Genomic DNA, 18,692 nt, shown 5'->3' with positions numbered 1-18,692 from the left:
ATGAGTTGCTTTGCCTTCTTTCTTTGACTAATGCCACTCAGAAAGGTTTGCTAGGAGAAAGTGTTCTGAAACTCAGTGTGAATGTTTTGTTTTGCCTCCTATAGAACCAGAAGAAAACAACCGCGAGCAGTCTATCCAAATATGATACTTCAGAGCAGCTTTCTACCAAATGAGAAATTACTAGTGGGGTGGGTTTTTTTTCCTAGCCTTAGGGGTTTTGCCTAATAAAGTAATTTGGAACTGCCACATCATTCTTTTCTTTTGAACTGAAGTGTAGGGAACCAGACATAGAAGAGGAAAGGTGGCATAACCTTCTGTATGATACTGTAGAAACTTCTTTTCTCCCTTCCTTTGGCCTCCAAGAGTAGTCCAGATGGGTTTACTAATGCTTCCTAGTACCACAAAGGAAGAATAGGCAAGGCACACAGGATTCTGGTGATCTTAGCTGTCAACCAGATTCATAATAGGAAACAGTTCTGCTTCCTGTTGGGAAGAACCTTTTACTGGGAAGAGAGTCTGGGTCTCCTGTGGGCAAACGCCTTTGTCTCCTCTGAAACGTGTTCAATTAGGGTATGTTGACAAAGGTTGCTATGAGTTAGACAGGAGACTGTTAGAGGAAGGGCATTCCTGTGAATTTCTAGTTTTCTGTTCCCTCCTCAAGTCGTCTTCAGGAATAGGAATATACCAGCTTTCCCTTGCTGGGCAGGACAGGACTGAGGGAGAAAGTTTCATCCATGTTCCCCTATCCTCTAATAAGAACATTGACATAGTATCCTCTAATAAGAATGTTGACATAAGAACGTTCCTTCCCCTGATGGAAGAAACTCATTTGACCAAGGGCTTCTGTCTAAGTTAGCTAAGGGGGTATGCCATTTGAGGCTCATCACACGAGTGTATTTGTTTTGTCCCTAGCTGAACCAGAAGAATATGACACTGAGCAATCGGTGCCAGGTGTTTGACCGTTTCCAGGACACCATTTCCCAGCATGTCATCAAAGTGGACTTCCTAAACCGAATTCATAAGAAGCACCCTCCTAACCGCCGTGTGCTCCAGTCAGTCAAAAGAAGAAGCCTGAAGGTGAGTCATAAAGTGGTGCAGGCAGGATGGGGGTCTCTGATTGCCTTTATGGACTGGACAGTGGATCATGGTCCCGATTTTACAGATAGGAAGACTGCGGCCTCTGAAATTTGTCTGTGGGGTCTCGGCAAGTAATGTGCATTTTAATATTTGAGGCAAGTGGTCAGGATTGTAAGGGCCAAACCCCAAGTAGGCCTTCAAATCCTGCAAGTCTCTAGTTCTGAGGATGAGCACCTGTTTAGTCCATTCCACCAAACTTACATGTGCTCTGTTGTTACTGGCTCCCATGCTATCTGTTCCTATTAGATGGTCTCTTTCCCAGACCTGTCTGGTGAGGTGAAGGTGGGGGTGATTAAGCAGAGGGACCTGTGCAAAGTTTTTCGAGACTTCTGTTAAATGTATTGCTGATACTTCAAATTGTGGCATTGCTGTAATGATAACCTAACATTTGTATGCATTTAACATTGTATATCCACAGAGATTGACAAAAATTTCCATTGTTGAAAAGCGTTTTTTGACATTGAGGCTGCTTCTCATAAGCCATTCAATCCTCTTGTTCAGCAAAAGAGCCCAACAGTAGATACTCACAAATAAATTTTTTTTTTCTCTTAAAATCTTCTGTCCCAGTGAAAGCCAGCAATTCTCAAATATGACCACTTGGTGGCAGCCACACTTTAAAATCACTCACACTACTCTGATCACTTTCAGTGGGTGTCAGCGCCAGCTAGATGTTAACTCTTGAAAATTGTGTAACAAAATTTTAACTGTGTAAATAGTTATACTTCAGTGAAAACACAAGTTTTCTAAAATTAAATCAAGGTGTTTTTGGTTGTGGGTAGGATATCTCAGAGGTGGCATGCCTTATACCTTGAACAGATGTAAGAGTAACTTAGACTGTGTAAAATTCATCAAGCAGTTTTTAGAAAAGAGCCTCGCTGCTGAAATGGACAGGCCAGGAAGTCTTGATAAAATTCCATTGCTTTGTGATACACCCCTCTTCCCTTTTTTAAACATTTCCCTATTCTTAGGAAAATTCAAGGGTGATCATTGCCTGAAAAACATTTTGTAGTTGGATAATTTGAGAACGAAATAAGGGCTGTAGCACCAGAGGACAGTAGTGGAGAACTGCTCCAGCTCTGCTGGAACATTGGCCTTTGTCCTTGACATATGGCAGTGGGGACAAATTGGTCAAGAACTTTTTTCTTTTCCCCATACTCCATCACTCCCCAGCCACTGACCAGCCCACTGCTCCATTCCTCCCCCTCCCATTCCTGACCCCAGACAAGCCCGCTACTATAATGGGGTTGACTCAGTTGATGCAATTCCTTACCTTTCTCCTCATATCCGCCTGCCCATTCCACAGACACCTGTCTCAACCTGCCTAAAGCCAAAAGTCTTCTGCCTGTAAATCTGCTCTTTCTCTTATATTTCCTATGTCAGTGAATGACAGCAATCTCCACTGAGTCCTTCATGCCAAAATTCAGGGAGCTATTTTTAGCTCTTCTCTTATCCTCCATGAGAACTTGGTTACCAAATCTGTTCGTTCTCCAAATATTGTCCAGCTCTGCCAGGTGCATTATGTGCCTTACGTGCCTTACGTGCCTTACGTGCCTTACGTGCCTTATGTGCTGCCTTGGGCCGGTGAACACAGAAGTGAAAGCCAATAGCCCACCGGCATCTTTGTTACCTTTGTCTGTCTGGAAGTTCCTTGTCATCTTCCAAGTCTCGGTGCAAATACTGCCTTCTTATAAAATCTTCCCTAATCCCTAAGCTCCTGTCCCCCCTAACAGAAATAAGTTCTTGTCTCTGTGTTTTTTAAAGCTCCATAGCTTCAGCTGTATAGCTTCAGCTCTTTCGCTGAACAATCTCCATAGCTATGACTCTTTTTCTAGGACCCATTGCATTGTATTGAGATGTTTCTGTGTCTTAGCTCCCTACTAGATTGTGAGCTCCTTGGGGGCAAGGTTTAAATTTTATTTATCTCTGGATCTCTAGGATTTGGCACAGTGCCCAGACTCAGGGGGTGCTCAATAAATGTTGGTTGAATGTATGAATGACTCTTTGCTTATATGGCTCTTTCATTCTCACATGGTGTTTATTCAGATATGCTTTCTGTCTTTATGCAACTAAGAGGTCTGTAATTATTTCATGAGTCATGAATGAATGGATGAAGAAAACAGACATTGAGTGAGTGCTTTTCAGGAGCCAAACCACAGGCGGAGCATTTCCAACATGACTGTGACTTCATTTTACTTTTTGTCTCTCAGATACTGCTCAATTACCTCCCAGATTTGATGCAATCAGAGCCTAAGACTGGAAGCCCTTTTCAGTGTTGGTCTTACACCAGCACCAGTGTTGGTCTTTTACTTTTTAGGTGAAAGCAAAAGGCAGCCTACAGTGGTTTCTGACTCCTGTGAGTCTTAGACCTTAGTGAAGAAAAATGAGGGCTATGCCTGTTCATTTCCTTACCTCCTTAGGCTAGTTCAGGAGAGGGGCGGGGCAAGTGAGTAAAAGAGATGAGGGCTCAGAGCATTTGTAGCCCACTGAGCTGCCTTCTCAGTGGACTCTAGAGTGGATGGTGGTCCTTTGAACATCAGCACCGTGGACAGAAGAGCATGGCCAGGGCAGAATCCATTGGACATGTTGGTACTATCTCCGTCTCCTTCCTCCTTTCTATCCTGAACAGGTTCCTGACGCTATAAAATCTCAGTACCAGTTTCCACCCCCTCTCATTGCTCCTGCGGCTATTCGGGATGGGGAACTGATCTGCAATGGGATCCCTGAGGAATCGCAGACGCACCTTTTGAACTCTGAGCACTTAGCCACCCAGGCAGAGCAGCAAGAGGTGAGTGAAGGCAGGGCTGGGATTCTAAATCCAATCTTCAGTCTCACCACAGCTGTAACTGGAAGTAACCTATGTCATTCCCATCCCCATCTTTTACAACCCCATCCCCTCACCACCTCCTCCCCCCTCCCCCCCCCCCCCCCCCCCCCCGCCAAGAGTTGAACGTTCCAGAGAGAACCTCTGGCTCAGATCCTGAGGCAAGTAAGAGAAAATTACAGAGTCGACCGTCTGCTTCTTTACAACGGTCCCCCAATGCGCTGTGAGATTGGCAAATCTGTCTTGTAGAAAGAGATCAGTAGACCCTTAAAGAGGTCAGGTGATAGTGCTGGACAGCAGGTGCTTTTAGGGTACTTGTTGAATATTGTTCACAAGGTGAGCCTTAGGAGCAGAGCCAGCACAGGAATCCCAAGCTCTGCTGACCAGGGTATATAGCCTGCTGAGTATACCAACAAGTCTTGCCTGGGAATGGAAATGAAATCCTATCAGAAGTCAAGCATACTCTTTCTGGGCATTGAGATGGGACCTCGGAAACAGTGCTTGTCAGCTCTGCTGTAGCCTTGGCCGCTGTGGCAGGAAGGACCTGCGCCTCCCAGGCCTCTCACCCTCCTCTCCTCTCCTCTCCTTCCATTGCAGTGGCTCTGTAGTGTTGTTGCGCTCCAGTGCAGCATATTGAAACATTTATCTGCTAAGCAGATGCCTTCGCATTGGGACTCTGAACAGACAGAGAAGGCTGATATTAAGCCTGTTATTGTGACTGACAGCTCAATCACCACCTCCCTGCAAACAGCTGACAAGGCACCTACACCTTCCCACTACCCCTTGCCCTGCCCCTCAGGGATTAGCACCCAGAATTCCCTGAGCTGCTCACCACCCCACCAGCCCCCAGCCCTAGAGGACATCAGCTGCAGTTCTTGTGCGGAAAAATCCAAGAAACCCCCCTGTGGGACTGCCAATGGGCCAGTGAACACAGAGGTAAAAGCCAATGGCCCACACCTCTACAGCAGCCCCACTGATTCCACGGATCCCCGGCGACTTCCAGGCGCCAGCACCCCCCTACCAGGCCTCTCACACCGGCAAGGCTGGCCCCGGCCCCTCACGCCACCAGCAGCTGGGGGGCTTCAGAACCACACCGTCGGCATCATTGTGAAGACAGAGAATGCCACTGGCCCCAGCTCTTGCCCCCAGAGGAGTTTGGTTCCTGTCCCAAGCCTGCCCCCTTCCATTCCCAGCTCTTGTGCCAGCATCGAGAACACCAGCACTTTGCAAAGAAAGACTGTCCAATCACAGATAGGACCTCCGTTGACAGATTCAAGGCCACTGGGCTCACCCCCAAATGCCACCCGGGTGCTCACTCCCCCCCAAGCAGCAGGAGATGGTATCTTGGCCACAGGAGCCAACCAGCGATTCTGCTCACCAGCGCCATCATCAGGTGAGTACTGTTCAGCCTTGGGATGATTTGTAATAATTTTATGCTCTTCCTGGCAAAGAAGATTTAAAGTTAAAAAAAAAATTTCTGAATGTTTCAAAGGACTTTGATGTCATATTATTTGTCCAGCTCCCACCCACCTGACCCTATTTCTCTGATAGAAGAAAAGGCATGTGTTAAGTGGGGCTGCTTAGGCTCTGAAAGCTTAAGTGATTTTCTTAAGGTAACCCACTGAGGCAGTAGCAGGATTGGAACTACAGCCTGGGTCACCTGACTCCACCTTACCAAATCTTGCAGGCTTAGTGTTCTGCCTGTTTTGTCTCATCACCCTAGAGAAAGTCAGCATGCTCTGGAGCCACTGTGGTCAGCCTGAGGTTCTAGGGGATGACTGCAGGATTTCACCATCTATACCAGAAACTAGGTCCACATCTGATCCTGATCCTTAGAGCTAGCTTATGTGGAAAAACTTCCATGTCAGGGGAAATGGGATAGAAAGCAACACTGCCTTTCAAAATAGTTGTAGAGTAGGATGCCCAGAGGTTGGGCCAGAAGCTTGCCCTCATACCACATGCCAAAAAGCATGTCCCTTACATTATGACTTGACTTAGTAATGAACCTGCTCTCAACTGTCCCTAGTCAGCACTCAAGACCTCAAGGTTGCTGACCCCAGCATCTGAACCAGGTTTCAGATGCTGCTGGAACCCCCTGTGGTCTCTCCTGTCGACCTGAAGCTGGCCTCCTAGTCAGCTGGGAGTCTCGGTAACCAGGTGACTGTGACTTCTCTGCATGGGGGCCCCTGTTCCCAGGATGGCCCATACTTTTCAGGCTCTTTACCTGTCTTTCTCAATATCAACCTGGACAGGTTTTGCACCCTGTGAATTGAACTTCAGTAGGCAGGAATTGCAGGAAAGGCAGCACTTGCTTGAATGAATAGAGGCAGCAGGAAGCTAGTTACATACCAGAGAATGAAGCTAACCCATTACGTTCCCCAGAGCAGTAGATGTCACTGGTTGTCAGTGCTCTGGAGACTCCTGCGTGCCCGGGTGCATTGTTGTTCCATCTGCCCTTCCTCACCACACGTTTTTAGCTCTAGGAGTTCCAGAGCCTATGGGGTGAGAATCAAGAAGGGAACATCACCTTGGGTCCGAAATCCAGACCTGTCTCAGCAGTGGGGGATTGGACCGGTGGGTTTCCCTCAGGCGACGTAAGTAACAGTCTTCCTGCTCCGTCCCCAGATGGCAAGGTCAGCCCCGGCACGTTATCCATAGGAAGCGCTTTAACCGTACCCTCTTTCCCAGCCAACTCTACTGCCATGGTGGACCTCACCAACTCACTTCGAGCATATATGGATGTCAATGGAGGTGAGTGAGTGAGCTGCTCTTCTGCCAGCTGCCATGGTGAAGGTGCTGTCCCTACGCAGCATTCAATTCTTTTCAAAAAGGGACAGTAGGGATGCCTGATCCCAGAGGGCTGGGGAGTTGGGTGGGGAGTGGGGCACCTGTGTCTGGCTTATTCATGTGCCAGACATCTAGACCCTCGCCCATGGACAGATAAGTGGTATATTTGGTTCTACCTTTCCAAGACCATTTTATCTGAAAATCTACCAACTACAGGCATCATCTGCACAGGCTATATTTGGGGCCCACTTTTTACTGTAAATAGCTAGTGGGATGCCCACATACAAGTCCTCGTACCACTTTGTACTCTATAATGGTTCATAAAAATCACGTGACTGGATTTTTAGAAATGCTGGAGTATTTGTTCTGCGACACACACAGACACCCTCGCCTACTTCCATCCTCCTTTTCCTCCTCAGTTGCTTTTTAACCTTTCTCTTTGGTTAATAGAAATCGAGATAAATATGCTGGACGAGAAGCTGATCAAGTTTCTGGCCTTGCAGAGAATACATCAGCTTTTCCCCTCCCGGGTCCAAGCTTCACCGGGCAGTGCAGTAGCACATCCACTGGCTTCTGGAGGGCACCACACAGAAGGTGCGCATGCCCACATCAACCACCACACCATCACATCTCCCCTCTATGTGGGTAAATGGCCAGCTCCCTTAGATGGAGAACCTCAGCTTTCAATATCTTACTCCTCCATGTGTACCTTTAGTGAGCTTAGTAAAACACTATTTCCTTTCTCAGAAAGCAGGGGCAAAACAGCAACCACAGGTTTCAGATCAGACTTGGAGCAGTCTCTTGCAATTTTCATAGACGTATGTCTACTTTGTTGCTTTCAAATATTTATATTACAAGGGTTTTCCCATCCTGGGGGAGTTTTTCAAGTTGAAGATGAGAAACAGAATAACAATTGGGCTAGCGTCCTGAAAATCCTTCCCAAGAATTCTGCATAGGCATTAGCCATTAAGATTCTTGCTGCTTAAAAGTATGGTCCCCAAACCAGCAGAAGCAGCATTACCTAAGGGCTTGTTAGATATGCAGAGCTTATACTTACAGAATCAGAATCTGCATTTTAACAACATCTCTAGGTGATTCATGCACATTAAAGTTTGAGAAGTTCTAGTGTGTTCCTTTTTTTTTTTTTTAATATTTATTTATGCATACAAGAACTGGGGTGCAGGCCGCGGGGGGGGGGAGGATTCACTAGAGACAGAGTGGGGAGCAGAACAGGCAGACTGGCTGAAATACACTGCTGAGGGGAGCAGCGGGCGAGACGAGAGGTCTGCTATGCCATGTGGGTTGCTTCTTGGCCAGGGATCGAATTCGTGCTGCAGAGGCTGCGGCTAGCTTCAAAGTGCTGCATCTTAACCCCTTGCACCACCAGGGAGGCCCGGTCTTTGTATTTGTACAGCCTCCAAGTAGTATCACTTGGTACTTGTGCCACCTGGGCTATAACTGGTACCAGCAAGCAACTTAGGGACTTAAGTACTATCATCCTTGAATTCTGTGACTCTTTAAAGAGAGCTTATCTTACCCCATGTTAAAAATGCTGTGGGTGAGAAGAGAAAGACTTACCCTGAAGCAACCCTGTGCCGGGTATCAGTTTAGATGGCTCTTTATTTTCTCAACTTGAGCCAGAGGTTCAGGTTCTATTGGTTTGTGTTTGGGTCACATATTCTGAGTTTCTGAATGCTCCTATGTCCATGTTTGTCTTACAGTGCAAAGAAAGGAAGTACAGGCCCGAGCTGTGTTCTACCCTCTCTTAGGGTTGGGAGGAGCTGTGAACATGTGCTATCGAACCCTCTACATCGGAACGGGTGAGCCAATGGGAGAAGTGTTGAATCTGTTCAGTCCTAAAGAGCGGCACCCTGACCCCCAGGCCAGAAAGGGGTGAGGGAAGCCTTCTCCAGGTTTAACTCAGTGGGTATCTGGAGAAGAAGAACTAAGAAAAGAGACAGTGAGGTGCTTGTCTTCCCTGACTTTGTGTCCTGTGTGGCATCGGGAGAGATCAGGGTCAACTCTTCTGCTCGGTGAGGCATTTTAGACATTGCAGGAACTACCAGAGAAAAGGGCAAAGGCTTTGTCCTTAGGAGCCACACATACCTAACTTTTAGTCAGCCCTATATCTGGTACAAAAAGACAGATAAGATTAGCCCATAGATAACGTTCCCTTTCTTTTAAATGATACGATTTGTGGACCTTTCATCCTATTTTGTTACCTCATAGGAACATCCCATCCTTTTCAGTGGCTCACTGTACCTCCTCAGGGTAGGAATCACATGTTCTAAAGCAGATCAGGTGGCAGGGACATCTGTTCCTTAGCAGGGGATTGAAAAAGACATCAATTTTGGTTCAAAAACACATGGAGAGAGTCCTGTGCCACCCACCCCTTGAGGTTTCTACTAGTACCTGCCCAGAAGCTAATTCCCACCCCCCTCAACTCCCCCACACATGCACCTTACAGTCTGTTCTCTGTCTTCCTCTTTCTCTACTCCTGCCACCTTGCAGGAGCTGACATGGACGTGTGCCTTACAAACTATGGTCACTGTAACTACGTGTCCGGGAAACACGCCTGCATATTCTACGATGAGGTGAGGGGTGGGGATGGGGTGGGAGGGAGCTCTCCCAGCCTGAGGCACTGTTTTTTGGTTCAGTGCCATAGAGTGAGAGGAAGGGGATTAGGGGGTCCTCTCCTTTTCTTCCCTCCTTGTCATTCCTGGAGGAAAAGAGTAGTGGTGTGAAACGGCATCCTACCGTGGCTGCTTGCTCCTGAGGAGCAAGGCTACCGTTTCTCCTAAGGTTAGTCACAGGCACAGCAAGAGAAGCCCATGGCAAGGGAATGGGAGGCCAACATAGGATAGAAACCAAGCCTTCTGGGAGTGTCCCTGGGAGTTTTATCACCATTATGTGCCAGTGAATATCATTTCAACAGGAAACAGTGCTGAGGAGGCAGAGAAAAGGGGGAAGGGAGGGAGGACTAGGAAGGAAGGCTTCTCTGAGGAGGTGACTTTCAGACCGCATTCTCAAGGAATGGGGAAGGAGGGGCACAATTAGGGGAGAAAGTGAGCTCCCCAGGTAGAGCAGCCGAGCCTGTTGCAAATGTCCTCTCTCCCCTTAGTCCAGGCCCCACGCAGCAGACCACACATCTTATCTTCCCTCCTCCTCCTCAGAATACCAAACATTATGAGCTGTTAAACTACAGTGAGCACGGGACAACGGTGGACAATGTGCTGTATTCATGTGACTTCTCTGAGAAGACCCCGCCAACCCCCCCAAGCAGTATTGTTGCCAAAGTGCAGAGTGTCATCAGTAAGTTGGAGCAGAGGCCTATGGCCACAAAAGCTGCCATTTTTTGGACACATTCTCTTAGGCCCCAGTCAGGGTAGCCCTGGCTTGTTGCCAATGACCTGCCATCTCTTGCCTCCCCAGTCCTGTTGGCCAGGCTGTCCTTGCTCGTGGGTCCAGGGCAGGCCACGGAGAAGCAAGTGCTATACACCCACATGTATACACATCTACTTGGGGACCTGAGACTCTGTCAGTCCTTTCTGAGTGTCCCTCATCATCCCTAGTGGTGCAGCAGCTAGAATGGGGCAGTGCCATGGCCCAACCCTGGCGTACAGCCCAGAGGGGTTCACTGTTCACTGTGACCATCCCCCCTCTTTTTCTAGGGCGCCACAGGCACCAGAAACAAGATGAAGAGCCAAGTGAGGAGGCAGCCATGATGAGCTCACAGGCCCAAGGGCCGCAGCGGAGACCCTGCAACTGCAAAGCCAGCAGCTCAAGCTTGATTGGGGGCAGTGGGGCCGGCTGGGAAGGCACGGCCTTACTGCACCATGGCAGCTACATCAAGCTGGGGTGCCTGCAGTTTGTCTTCAGCATCACTGAGTTTGCGACCAAACAGCCCAAAGGCGATGCCGGCCCACTTCAGGATGGGGTGTTGGCCGAAAAGCTCTCTCTCAAGCCCCACCAGGGCCCAGTGCTGCGCTCCAACTCCGTTCCCTAGGACCGGCGGCTGCCCCACCACCCGCCTGTCCACCTAACCCAAGACTCCTGCAATGCAAAAATGTACACAAACCAAGCCCGGGTTTTTTCTATACTCCGCCAGAAACCCTTCAACTACAATCTTTGCATGAAATGAAGAAAATCTTTTGACTGTTTTTTAAAAATTCTTTTTCTTTTCTCAAGTTCTAGGGGGCATTTGCACATATATTTGTACTCAACATTTCATGGGAAAGCGGCAGACCCGAGCTGAGGAACAGCATGGGCAGGGAGGAAAAGACCAATGGTCTGGACACTTCCTCCGACACAAAACCGTTCCCCACCCACCTCCTGCTCCCCTCCCTTCGCCCGCCGTTGTAAAATAATCAGAAACTTGTTCTATTTTGTGGCAGTGACAATAGTTTTATATTAAAAGAAAAAATACAGTTTTCATACAGCAAAATCTATACAATATCATTGTTTTATTTAATATAAAGATCGCTACCCACCCTCCTTCCATGGTTCCCACCCTCCAAGTTATTTTCCCTTTCTGCAGCGGTTGCACTACAGGTAGCTACTGTGTATTATGGACAAATGGGAAATGAATTCTTTTCTGGCTGTCCATCTATTTTATTTCAAATAAGGAAAAGTGTATTTGGATTTTGTATAAATACATCTAGTGATGACATTTTTTCAATGTTTTTAAAAACTGTGTACAGTACTACATGTGGTAGAATGTTTTCTTCAAATTGTCTATTGTAGCAAAAATGTTTTTGTCGTAAACCTGTTTTGTCTCCTTTTTTTGTTCTCTTGCCACTTCTTTCCTCTTTCTCCCAGCCCCTGCTCTGTCCTTCCACCCGACAACTAGTACCGATGTACATAGTAATTGTAATGTTTTAGACTTTACAGAAACTTTCCTGTATTCTGTATATAAAAAACAAAAATACTTCAAATTATGTTTTCTGCCTGTCTGTCCTCCCTGTCATCACCCTTAGAGGGGACCCTCCCTGAGATCCTGGACCCGCAGTCTGAGTAGGTCTCATTCCCAGACACGCAGTCCCCAGTGGAAGTCAGCATGTGAGAGCATCAGAGGAAGTGAGCCTCAGGTAGGTGGAGAGAAATGGAAGGGAGGTTCCATCTGCCAAGGAGGGCTGTTGTGTGGCTATTGTGGATAAGTGTTCTTGATCATTTGACATGACCAGATTTTGTAAGATTTTGAGAGTACAGGTCCCTACTCTTACAGTCCCCAAAACCAAGACATTACAGCAGGAGTTGGCATGAGATCTCTGCATTCTGGTCTAGACACTTCAGTTAGGAGCTGAGCTGCCTCTGGTTCCAGTTGCTTGCTATAGTTTTTCATTCGTATTTTCAGGGAGAATTCATAAGGCCTGGTTTTGTCCTTCCTCATCAGTCTTTAAATGGGCACGGAGCAGTTCCTTTATTTACGTTCATCCTCTGCCTGGCCTTAGGTCATGGGTCTTGATCTGGCACTATAAGCAGTCAACAGTGCAGATGGCCCTGCCTCTTGGAGCTTAGAACGTAGTATAGGACAATTTGTTGATATCTGTGGTACAAAAGAAGGACTAGGGGAAATCCAATCTCTGGACCCAATCGTACCACAAAGTTATATGACTTGAAATCACCTATACAACTTAATTTCCTCCCCTTAACAGAAGACAAGTCTACCGTATTACCTTATTTCTGAGGTCCTGTTAAAACTAAGTAAGCCAAACTCCATTCTTCAAAGATGTGAGGAGTCTTCTCTGGAAAGTTCTGAAGATTCTCCTGCTTGAAAAGCACCTCTGAGTGTCAGAATATTGCCTTATTGATGGAGAATGCATCTATTGTTTCATAATGCTTATTCCAATACCACACAGCATCTATGATTGAACCTTGAATGTACAGTGCAGCTGGTTAGGAAAGTTGCCCAGAATCTGGTCTATGCACTGTTTTGACCCACCAATCTCACTTGTCTCTACCTGTTCCCCTACTCTGAGGAGCCCCTTTAAGGGACAGAAGTTTATACATAGTTGCCAAGACGACTATGCTGGTTACACCATGAATGGGGGAGGGGGGTGCTAAATGGATTTATTAGGCAAGGCCCTTCTGGCAAGGCACCTGACTGAATACCTTTACACATGCCTTCCTAGCTATCCTCACCCACCTTGCCATCAGCATCACTTCTTCCATTGAGTTATACAGCTTCTTTACCTGTGAGAACCACTCCAGACAACTTTCCTCCTGAAGGTCAGATTACAGACTTTCCTCTCCTTGCGTCTTTTCAAAAAATGGCAGTGGGGTAGGGACAGGCGGAGAAATATAGACAGCTAATGAGTACGTGAATCCTGAAATCCCTTAATTGATGGTGCCACCCTGAACACATTTTCACCTCTCAGACTAATATGGAAGAACAAGGAAGATTCCTAGAAGCTGAGGGCTAGGTGTAAGAACTGGGAATTAAAGGACTTATTTATGGAAGGCGAGCCTGAGTAAAGGGACTCACAGCATTCACGTACATATTCATCCCCAAAAGGGAAGGGCTGCTACAGACACCCTGCAAACCCGCAACCTTATCCCAAGAGCCAGAGGTACACAAGAAGGGCGATCCTAGGCCCCCGGGGCACATTACACACCCAAAGTCCTTCACAAAGATTATGCGGGCGCCTGTACATACTTACAGGGCACTCCCAGGGTGCCCTTGCATTTAGGAGTTCACGCAAACACAATCCTAGAGGGCGCTCCCAGGGCACACACACAAAAAGACGCACTTAGGTGTTCGCCCAAGCACACGCCCAGAGGACGCAGGCGCACGCCTAGGGGGCGCTCGCCGGGCCCACGCGCACCCGCACGCACACACACCCCTGCCCAGCCTCGCGCCCGCCCCCGCCACCTCCTCCGCCCCCGCTTCTGCTTCGGGAGGCCGAGGCGCGCCCGGCGCCCTTCCAGGCCCGAGCGGAGCGCGCAGGCCGCCGCCGGGCAGCGATCCAGGGCGGTGCCGAGCCTGGGCGGGAGCCCTGAAGCGCAGCCGGCATGGAGGCGCTGCTGCTGGGCGCGGGCTTGCTGCTGGGCGCCTACGTGCTCCTCTACTACAACCTGGTGAAGGCCCCGCCGTGCGGCGGCATCGCCAGCCTGCGGGGCCGCACCGCCGTGGTCACGGGTGAGCGCTGACGGGCGCGGGGGCGGGCGCCGGGACGCGGGGCGGCGGGGTTGGAGACCCGCCTTGCTCAGCTCGGCTCGCGCCCGCCGCCCACAGGCGCCAACAGCGGCATCGGGAAGATGACGGCGCTGGAGCTGGCGCGCCGGGGCGCGCGCGTGGTGCTGGCCTGTCGCAGCCGGGAGCGCGGGGAAGCTGCCGCCTTCGACCTCCGCCAGGTGAGGGAGCGCGGGCAGGAGTAGGTCGGTGCGCAGAGGACAGACCCACCAGGACAAAAAGGGGTGAGCAGAGCAACTGCGAGGGATCCCGCCCCTAAGAGGAGAGAGGGGTTCTGTCCATTAAGTGCAGAAGAGAGGGGCACCAGACCCAAACTGAGGAGTGGGCTTCTTAAAGAAAGGAATTGCCTTTCTACGGGCAGCAGTGCTACTAATGAAAGACAGTAGGGGAGGGAACCGCATGTGCAAAGGTTGGAGGTAAGAAAGCTGGTTCCGATTTAAGGCACTGAAAAGATTTTTTCATGAGACAGGAGCACAAGAGCATGGGGGAAAGAGGCAAATGAAAGGGTTGGAGGTTCTGAGGCAGGATCAGGCTCTGCTGACCTAATAGACCCTGTTAAGGAGCTCGATAATGTAGGATCAGCAGTGGAAGTCCAATGAATGGTCCTCAGCAGGATCTGGACTAACTGAATAGCATTTTTGGAAGAATCCCTTGGTGGTTGTGAGATGCCTGGGCTCAAAGGGACAAGAGTGGGTAAGAGGAATCTGTTGTAGATTTTAATTTTAGGGTTAGTATTAATGGGCACAGAAAATAATAATAGTAATAATAGTGATCTAATATATATATTAGATCACTTAATCTTCACAGCAGCTTTACCAGCTAGGTAATATTATTATTCCCATTTTAGTGAGAGAAATGTAGTCCAGAGAGATTAAATATCTTGCTCAAGTTCACACTAGTAAAAGGCAAAGTAAGGATTTGCATCCAGAATCCACACACTTATCCACTACATTCTAATGCATAAGAGCAGATCTTAGTAAGAATAGAGGTAAACTCAGAATTTGGTGCCTGGGGAGAGGGAAGAGGTATCTGGTGACAAGCCCAGCCCTTGCCACCCCACAGGAGAGTGGGAACAATGAGGTCATCTTCATGGCCTTGGACTTGGCCAGTCTGGCCTCAGTGCGGGCCTTTGCCACTGCCTTCCTGAGCTCTGAGCCTCGGCTGGACATCCTCATCCACAATGCCGGTGAGGGGCACCAGGCCCTGCAGGGGGTTGGCGGGTGGCCAGGGCCAGCTGTCCCCTCCAGCCAGGTTTTGGAGGGGGGTTGGGCAGTGGACATGTGGGAATGATGCCCCCTGCCACCATCTCACAGATGGGGATGCCCAGGCCTGCGGGGATCCCTCCGGAGCAGTTACTCACACCTAGCCCCTGCCCCAGGGATCAGTTCCTGTGGCCAGACCCGAGAGCCCTTTAACCTGCTGCTGCGAGTGAACCACATCGGCCCCTTCCTGCTGACACATTTGCTACTGCCCCGGCTGAAGACATGTGCCCCTAGCCGCGTGGTGGTGGTATCCTCAGCTGCCCACCGCCGAGGGCGCCTCGACTTCACCCGCCTGGACCGCCCAGTGGTGGGCTGGCGGCAGGAGCTACGGGCATATGCTGACAGTAAGCTGGCGAATGTATTGTTTGCCCGGGAGCTCTCCACCCAGCTTGAAGGCACTGGCATTACCTGCTACGCAGCCCACCCAGGTAAGGCCGTGACTCCTCCTCCCATTCTTTCCCCAACCTGTCTCCCCCAGCCTCTCAGTGAGCCACAGAATCTCAGAGCAAGAAGGAAACATGATCTAGGAGACAACTATTCCTTGCTGCTGCTGAAACCAGGCTCTCCCTGTCTGGGTTCTTCCTCTTACACCACCAACCTGGATGCTGACTCCTGAGCAGGATATGGCAATGAATAATGCCCAGGTTCTTACCCCACGAGCCATCCATGTAAAGTGGCTATGATATGATAATGATGATGATAGCTAATAATTACTCATTTAAGAAGCATTTACTTAGTACCTACTATATTCTAGGCATTAATCTTGATGATGAGGATATAGCAGTGAACAAAACAAAGACTTTACCATGTAGAGTTTAGATTCTAGTTTAAGGGAAAGGAGACAGCTAATAAAGAAATATATGTGACAAGTGGTGACCAAGTGCTATGAAGAAAGATAAAACAAGGTAAGGGGAATATGAAATGACATGGGTGGTATTTTATCTTTGGCAGTTAAGACATATTTGAAAAGATGACATTTATGCAGGGACTTTCTGGGGAGAAGTGTGTGAAGAACAGAGCAAACAGGGCATCCCTGGTGGCCTGGGGGTTAAGTCTCAGCACTATCACTGCTAAGGCCTGTGTTCGATCTCAGGGAGCTAACACACATTTGGCACAGCAGACCTCTCCTGTCTCTCCCACTGCTCCCCTTAGCATGTATTTCAGTAAATCCATCTGCTCTGCTCCCCACTCTGTCTCTGTTGAATTCTCTCACCCCCACCCCCGCACCTTTGATCCACACTCCAGCTCTTCTACGCAAAAATAAATAAATAAAATCTTTAAAAAATAACAGAAGAGGGCCTCCCTGGTGGCCCAGGGGATTAAGTCTCAGCACTATGAAGCTATCACCAGCCACTGTGCACAAGTTCAATCCCCAGCCAGGGAGCTACCCACTTGGCACAGCAGACCTCCCCTGCCTCGCCCACTGCTCCCCTCAGCAGTGTATTTCAGTCAGTCTGCCTGTTCTGCTCCCCACTGTCTCTGGTGAATCCTCTCACTGCCCCTGCACCTCAGGCCTACACCCCAGCTCTTGTATGCATAAATAAATAAAATAAAATAAATCTTTTTTTTTTTTTTTTTTTTTTTTTAGTTTTTTTTTTTTTTTTTTTTTTTTTTTTATAGAGGCATGTTTTTATTTATTTATTTATTATATTTGTTTGTTTGTTTTGTTTATACATGCACTGGGTACAGTCAGAAGCGCGGGAGGGTGAGAGAATTCACCAGAGCCAGAGTGGGGAGCAGAGCAGGCAGAAGGACTGAAGTACACTGCTGAGGGGAGCAGCGGGTGGCAGGAGAGGTCTGCGCACCATGTGGGATCCTCCTCCGGGGCCGGGGAGCAGCCGGGGATCGAACCGGCGCCGCAGAGGCCGTGGGCAGCTTCGCAACCCAGCGCTCAACCGCTGCGCCACCGGGGAGGCCCTAAAATAAATCTTAAAAAAAAAAAAAAAAAAAAGAACAGAGCAAACAGCAAGTGTAAAGATGCTGAGGCAGATGTGCTCCGTGTGCTTGAGAAAGAACAGGGAGCCTGGAACTGAGAGGACAGTGGCACGAGACAAAGTCTAGACATTTTTGTTTTTAGTCTGAGTGAAACAACTGTTGAATAAGACCCATCCCTGCCTTCAGGGAACAGGTTACAGGATAACAAGATCTTCCCTCCATATCTTACCATACTGCATTTTAGATATTTACTGCCTGAGGCCCATTAATAATTATAATAGCCACAATAATAATGAACATAGCTTTTATGGGTCTTTATTATTCCCCACATTACTAACATCCAAAACGGTGACTGGCCTAACACAGGTGTTACTGAGATGTCTGCTAGTGAAACAAAGGAAGGTGAATTAAGCTTAAAAACAAAAAAAGATGGAGAAAGAATTGCTTGAGGCTTGGGACACAGTGTGGGCAAAACTGGGAGAAGGGGTTATACAAGCAGCTTGGATGAAGAGGAGACAGCTGGCTGTTGGAAATGACTGCGCCCTGAATGTCCTGGTTTTCCTAGAACTGAACTCTGTCCCCACTCCCATCTACCCCTGTTCTTGTTGCTCTTACCCTGGACCCTCCCCTGCTATCCTCCCAACTCCTTCCTTTCCCTTCACAGGGCCTGTGAATTCAGAGCTGTTCCTGCGCCATGTTCCAGGATGGCTGCGCCCACTATTGTGCCCACTGGCTTGGCTGGTGCTGCGGGCACCAAGAGGAGGTGCCCAGACACCCCTGTACTGCGCTCTACAGGAGGGCATTGAGCCTCTCAGTGGGAGATACTTTGCCAACTGCCGAGTGGAAGAGGTGCCCCCAGCTGCCAGAGACGACCGGGCAGCTCACTGGCTCTGGGAGGCCAGCAAAAAGCTGGCAGGGCTTGAGCCTGGGGAGGATGCTGAACCTGACGAAGATGTCCAGTCTGAAGACCCAGGGGCCTCGTCTTCTCTGAGCAGCCCCCACCTTGAGGAGCCCACAGTTTCTGAACCCCTCCCCAGCCCTCAGAGCGCACCAGACTTGTCTAAGGTCACACACCGAAGTCTGGTTAAAGCTGAAACTGTATCCCAAGCCTCTCATAACCCCTGACTAGGATGCTTTCTATGGAACTCGAAGGCCCAAGAAAATCATAGCTGCATGCCAGGCCAGGCCCTTAGCACTGAGGGCTTTGCAGTTTTGACCTCCAGGGTTACTTTCTGGGGCTTGAAGATGTGTCCTGGACAACTCTTTACCTGGTAGAAAGAACTAATGGTTGATCATTTCTTCCTGAAAGTAACAATAACCCCAGATTGTGAGGTAGGAAGGAGGTAATGTGCCAGACTCGGCTCAGCGGGAATGTTAATATCCTATTTTCAGGCCCCACCCTTGGTGATGCTGATCAGTTCTGAAGAAGGGCCTGGGAATTTGCAACTTAATGCACTGCCAACAATGAACTGGGCCCTTAGCAACCGTATAGCTAGGTAGGTAATTACCCCCATTTTGCAGAGGTGAGAGACTCACTCCAGGTCTCACCGCTAGTAGC

The 18,692-nt window shown here is 48.9% G+C and overlaps 2 protein-coding genes across 2 annotated transcripts in view; both read left to right on the top strand.

Annotated features, from left to right (window-relative positions):
* PHF12 (PHD finger protein 12) overlaps window positions 1–10,751 on the top strand; it is a gene marked incomplete at both ends in the record, with an annotated part of 39,962 nt that extends 29,211 nt beyond the window's left edge. The window contains 9 exons of the mRNA XM_084238198.1: window positions 913–1,077; window positions 3,764–3,922; window positions 4,556–5,351; window positions 6,584–6,709; window positions 7,196–7,339; window positions 8,467–8,565; window positions 9,257–9,339; window positions 9,919–10,057; window positions 10,417–10,751. Of these exons, the coding sequence (XP_084094324.1) occupies window positions 913–1,077; window positions 3,764–3,922; window positions 4,556–5,351; window positions 6,584–6,709; window positions 7,196–7,339; window positions 8,467–8,565; window positions 9,257–9,339; window positions 9,919–10,057; window positions 10,417–10,751 (2,046 nt within the window). The remainder of the gene's footprint in view (window positions 1–912; window positions 1,078–3,763; window positions 3,923–4,555; window positions 5,352–6,583; window positions 6,710–7,195; window positions 7,340–8,466; window positions 8,566–9,256; window positions 9,340–9,918; window positions 10,058–10,416) is intronic.
* A 3,005-nt stretch (window positions 10,752–13,756) lies between these two features.
* Window positions 13,757–18,259, top strand: DHRS13 (dehydrogenase/reductase 13; the record flags this gene model as incomplete). Its single annotated transcript, XM_084237849.1, has 5 exons — window positions 13,757–13,883; window positions 13,980–14,098; window positions 15,000–15,123; window positions 15,316–15,627; window positions 17,799–18,259. 5 exons carry the CDS (start codon window positions 13,757–13,759, stop codon window positions 18,257–18,259), a joined length of 1,143 nt encoding a protein of 380 aa, XP_084093975.1.
* Between the last annotated feature and the right edge of the window lie 433 nt (window positions 18,260–18,692).

This window comes from Talpa europaea (assembly GCF_964194135.1).
Source record: "Talpa europaea genome assembly, chromosome: 7".
Classification (NCBI taxonomy): Eukaryota; Metazoa; Chordata; class Mammalia; order Eulipotyphla; family Talpidae; genus Talpa; species Talpa europaea.
The sequence above is the reverse complement of the archived record's forward strand: the minus strand, read 5'-3'. Positions and strand labels throughout refer to the sequence as shown.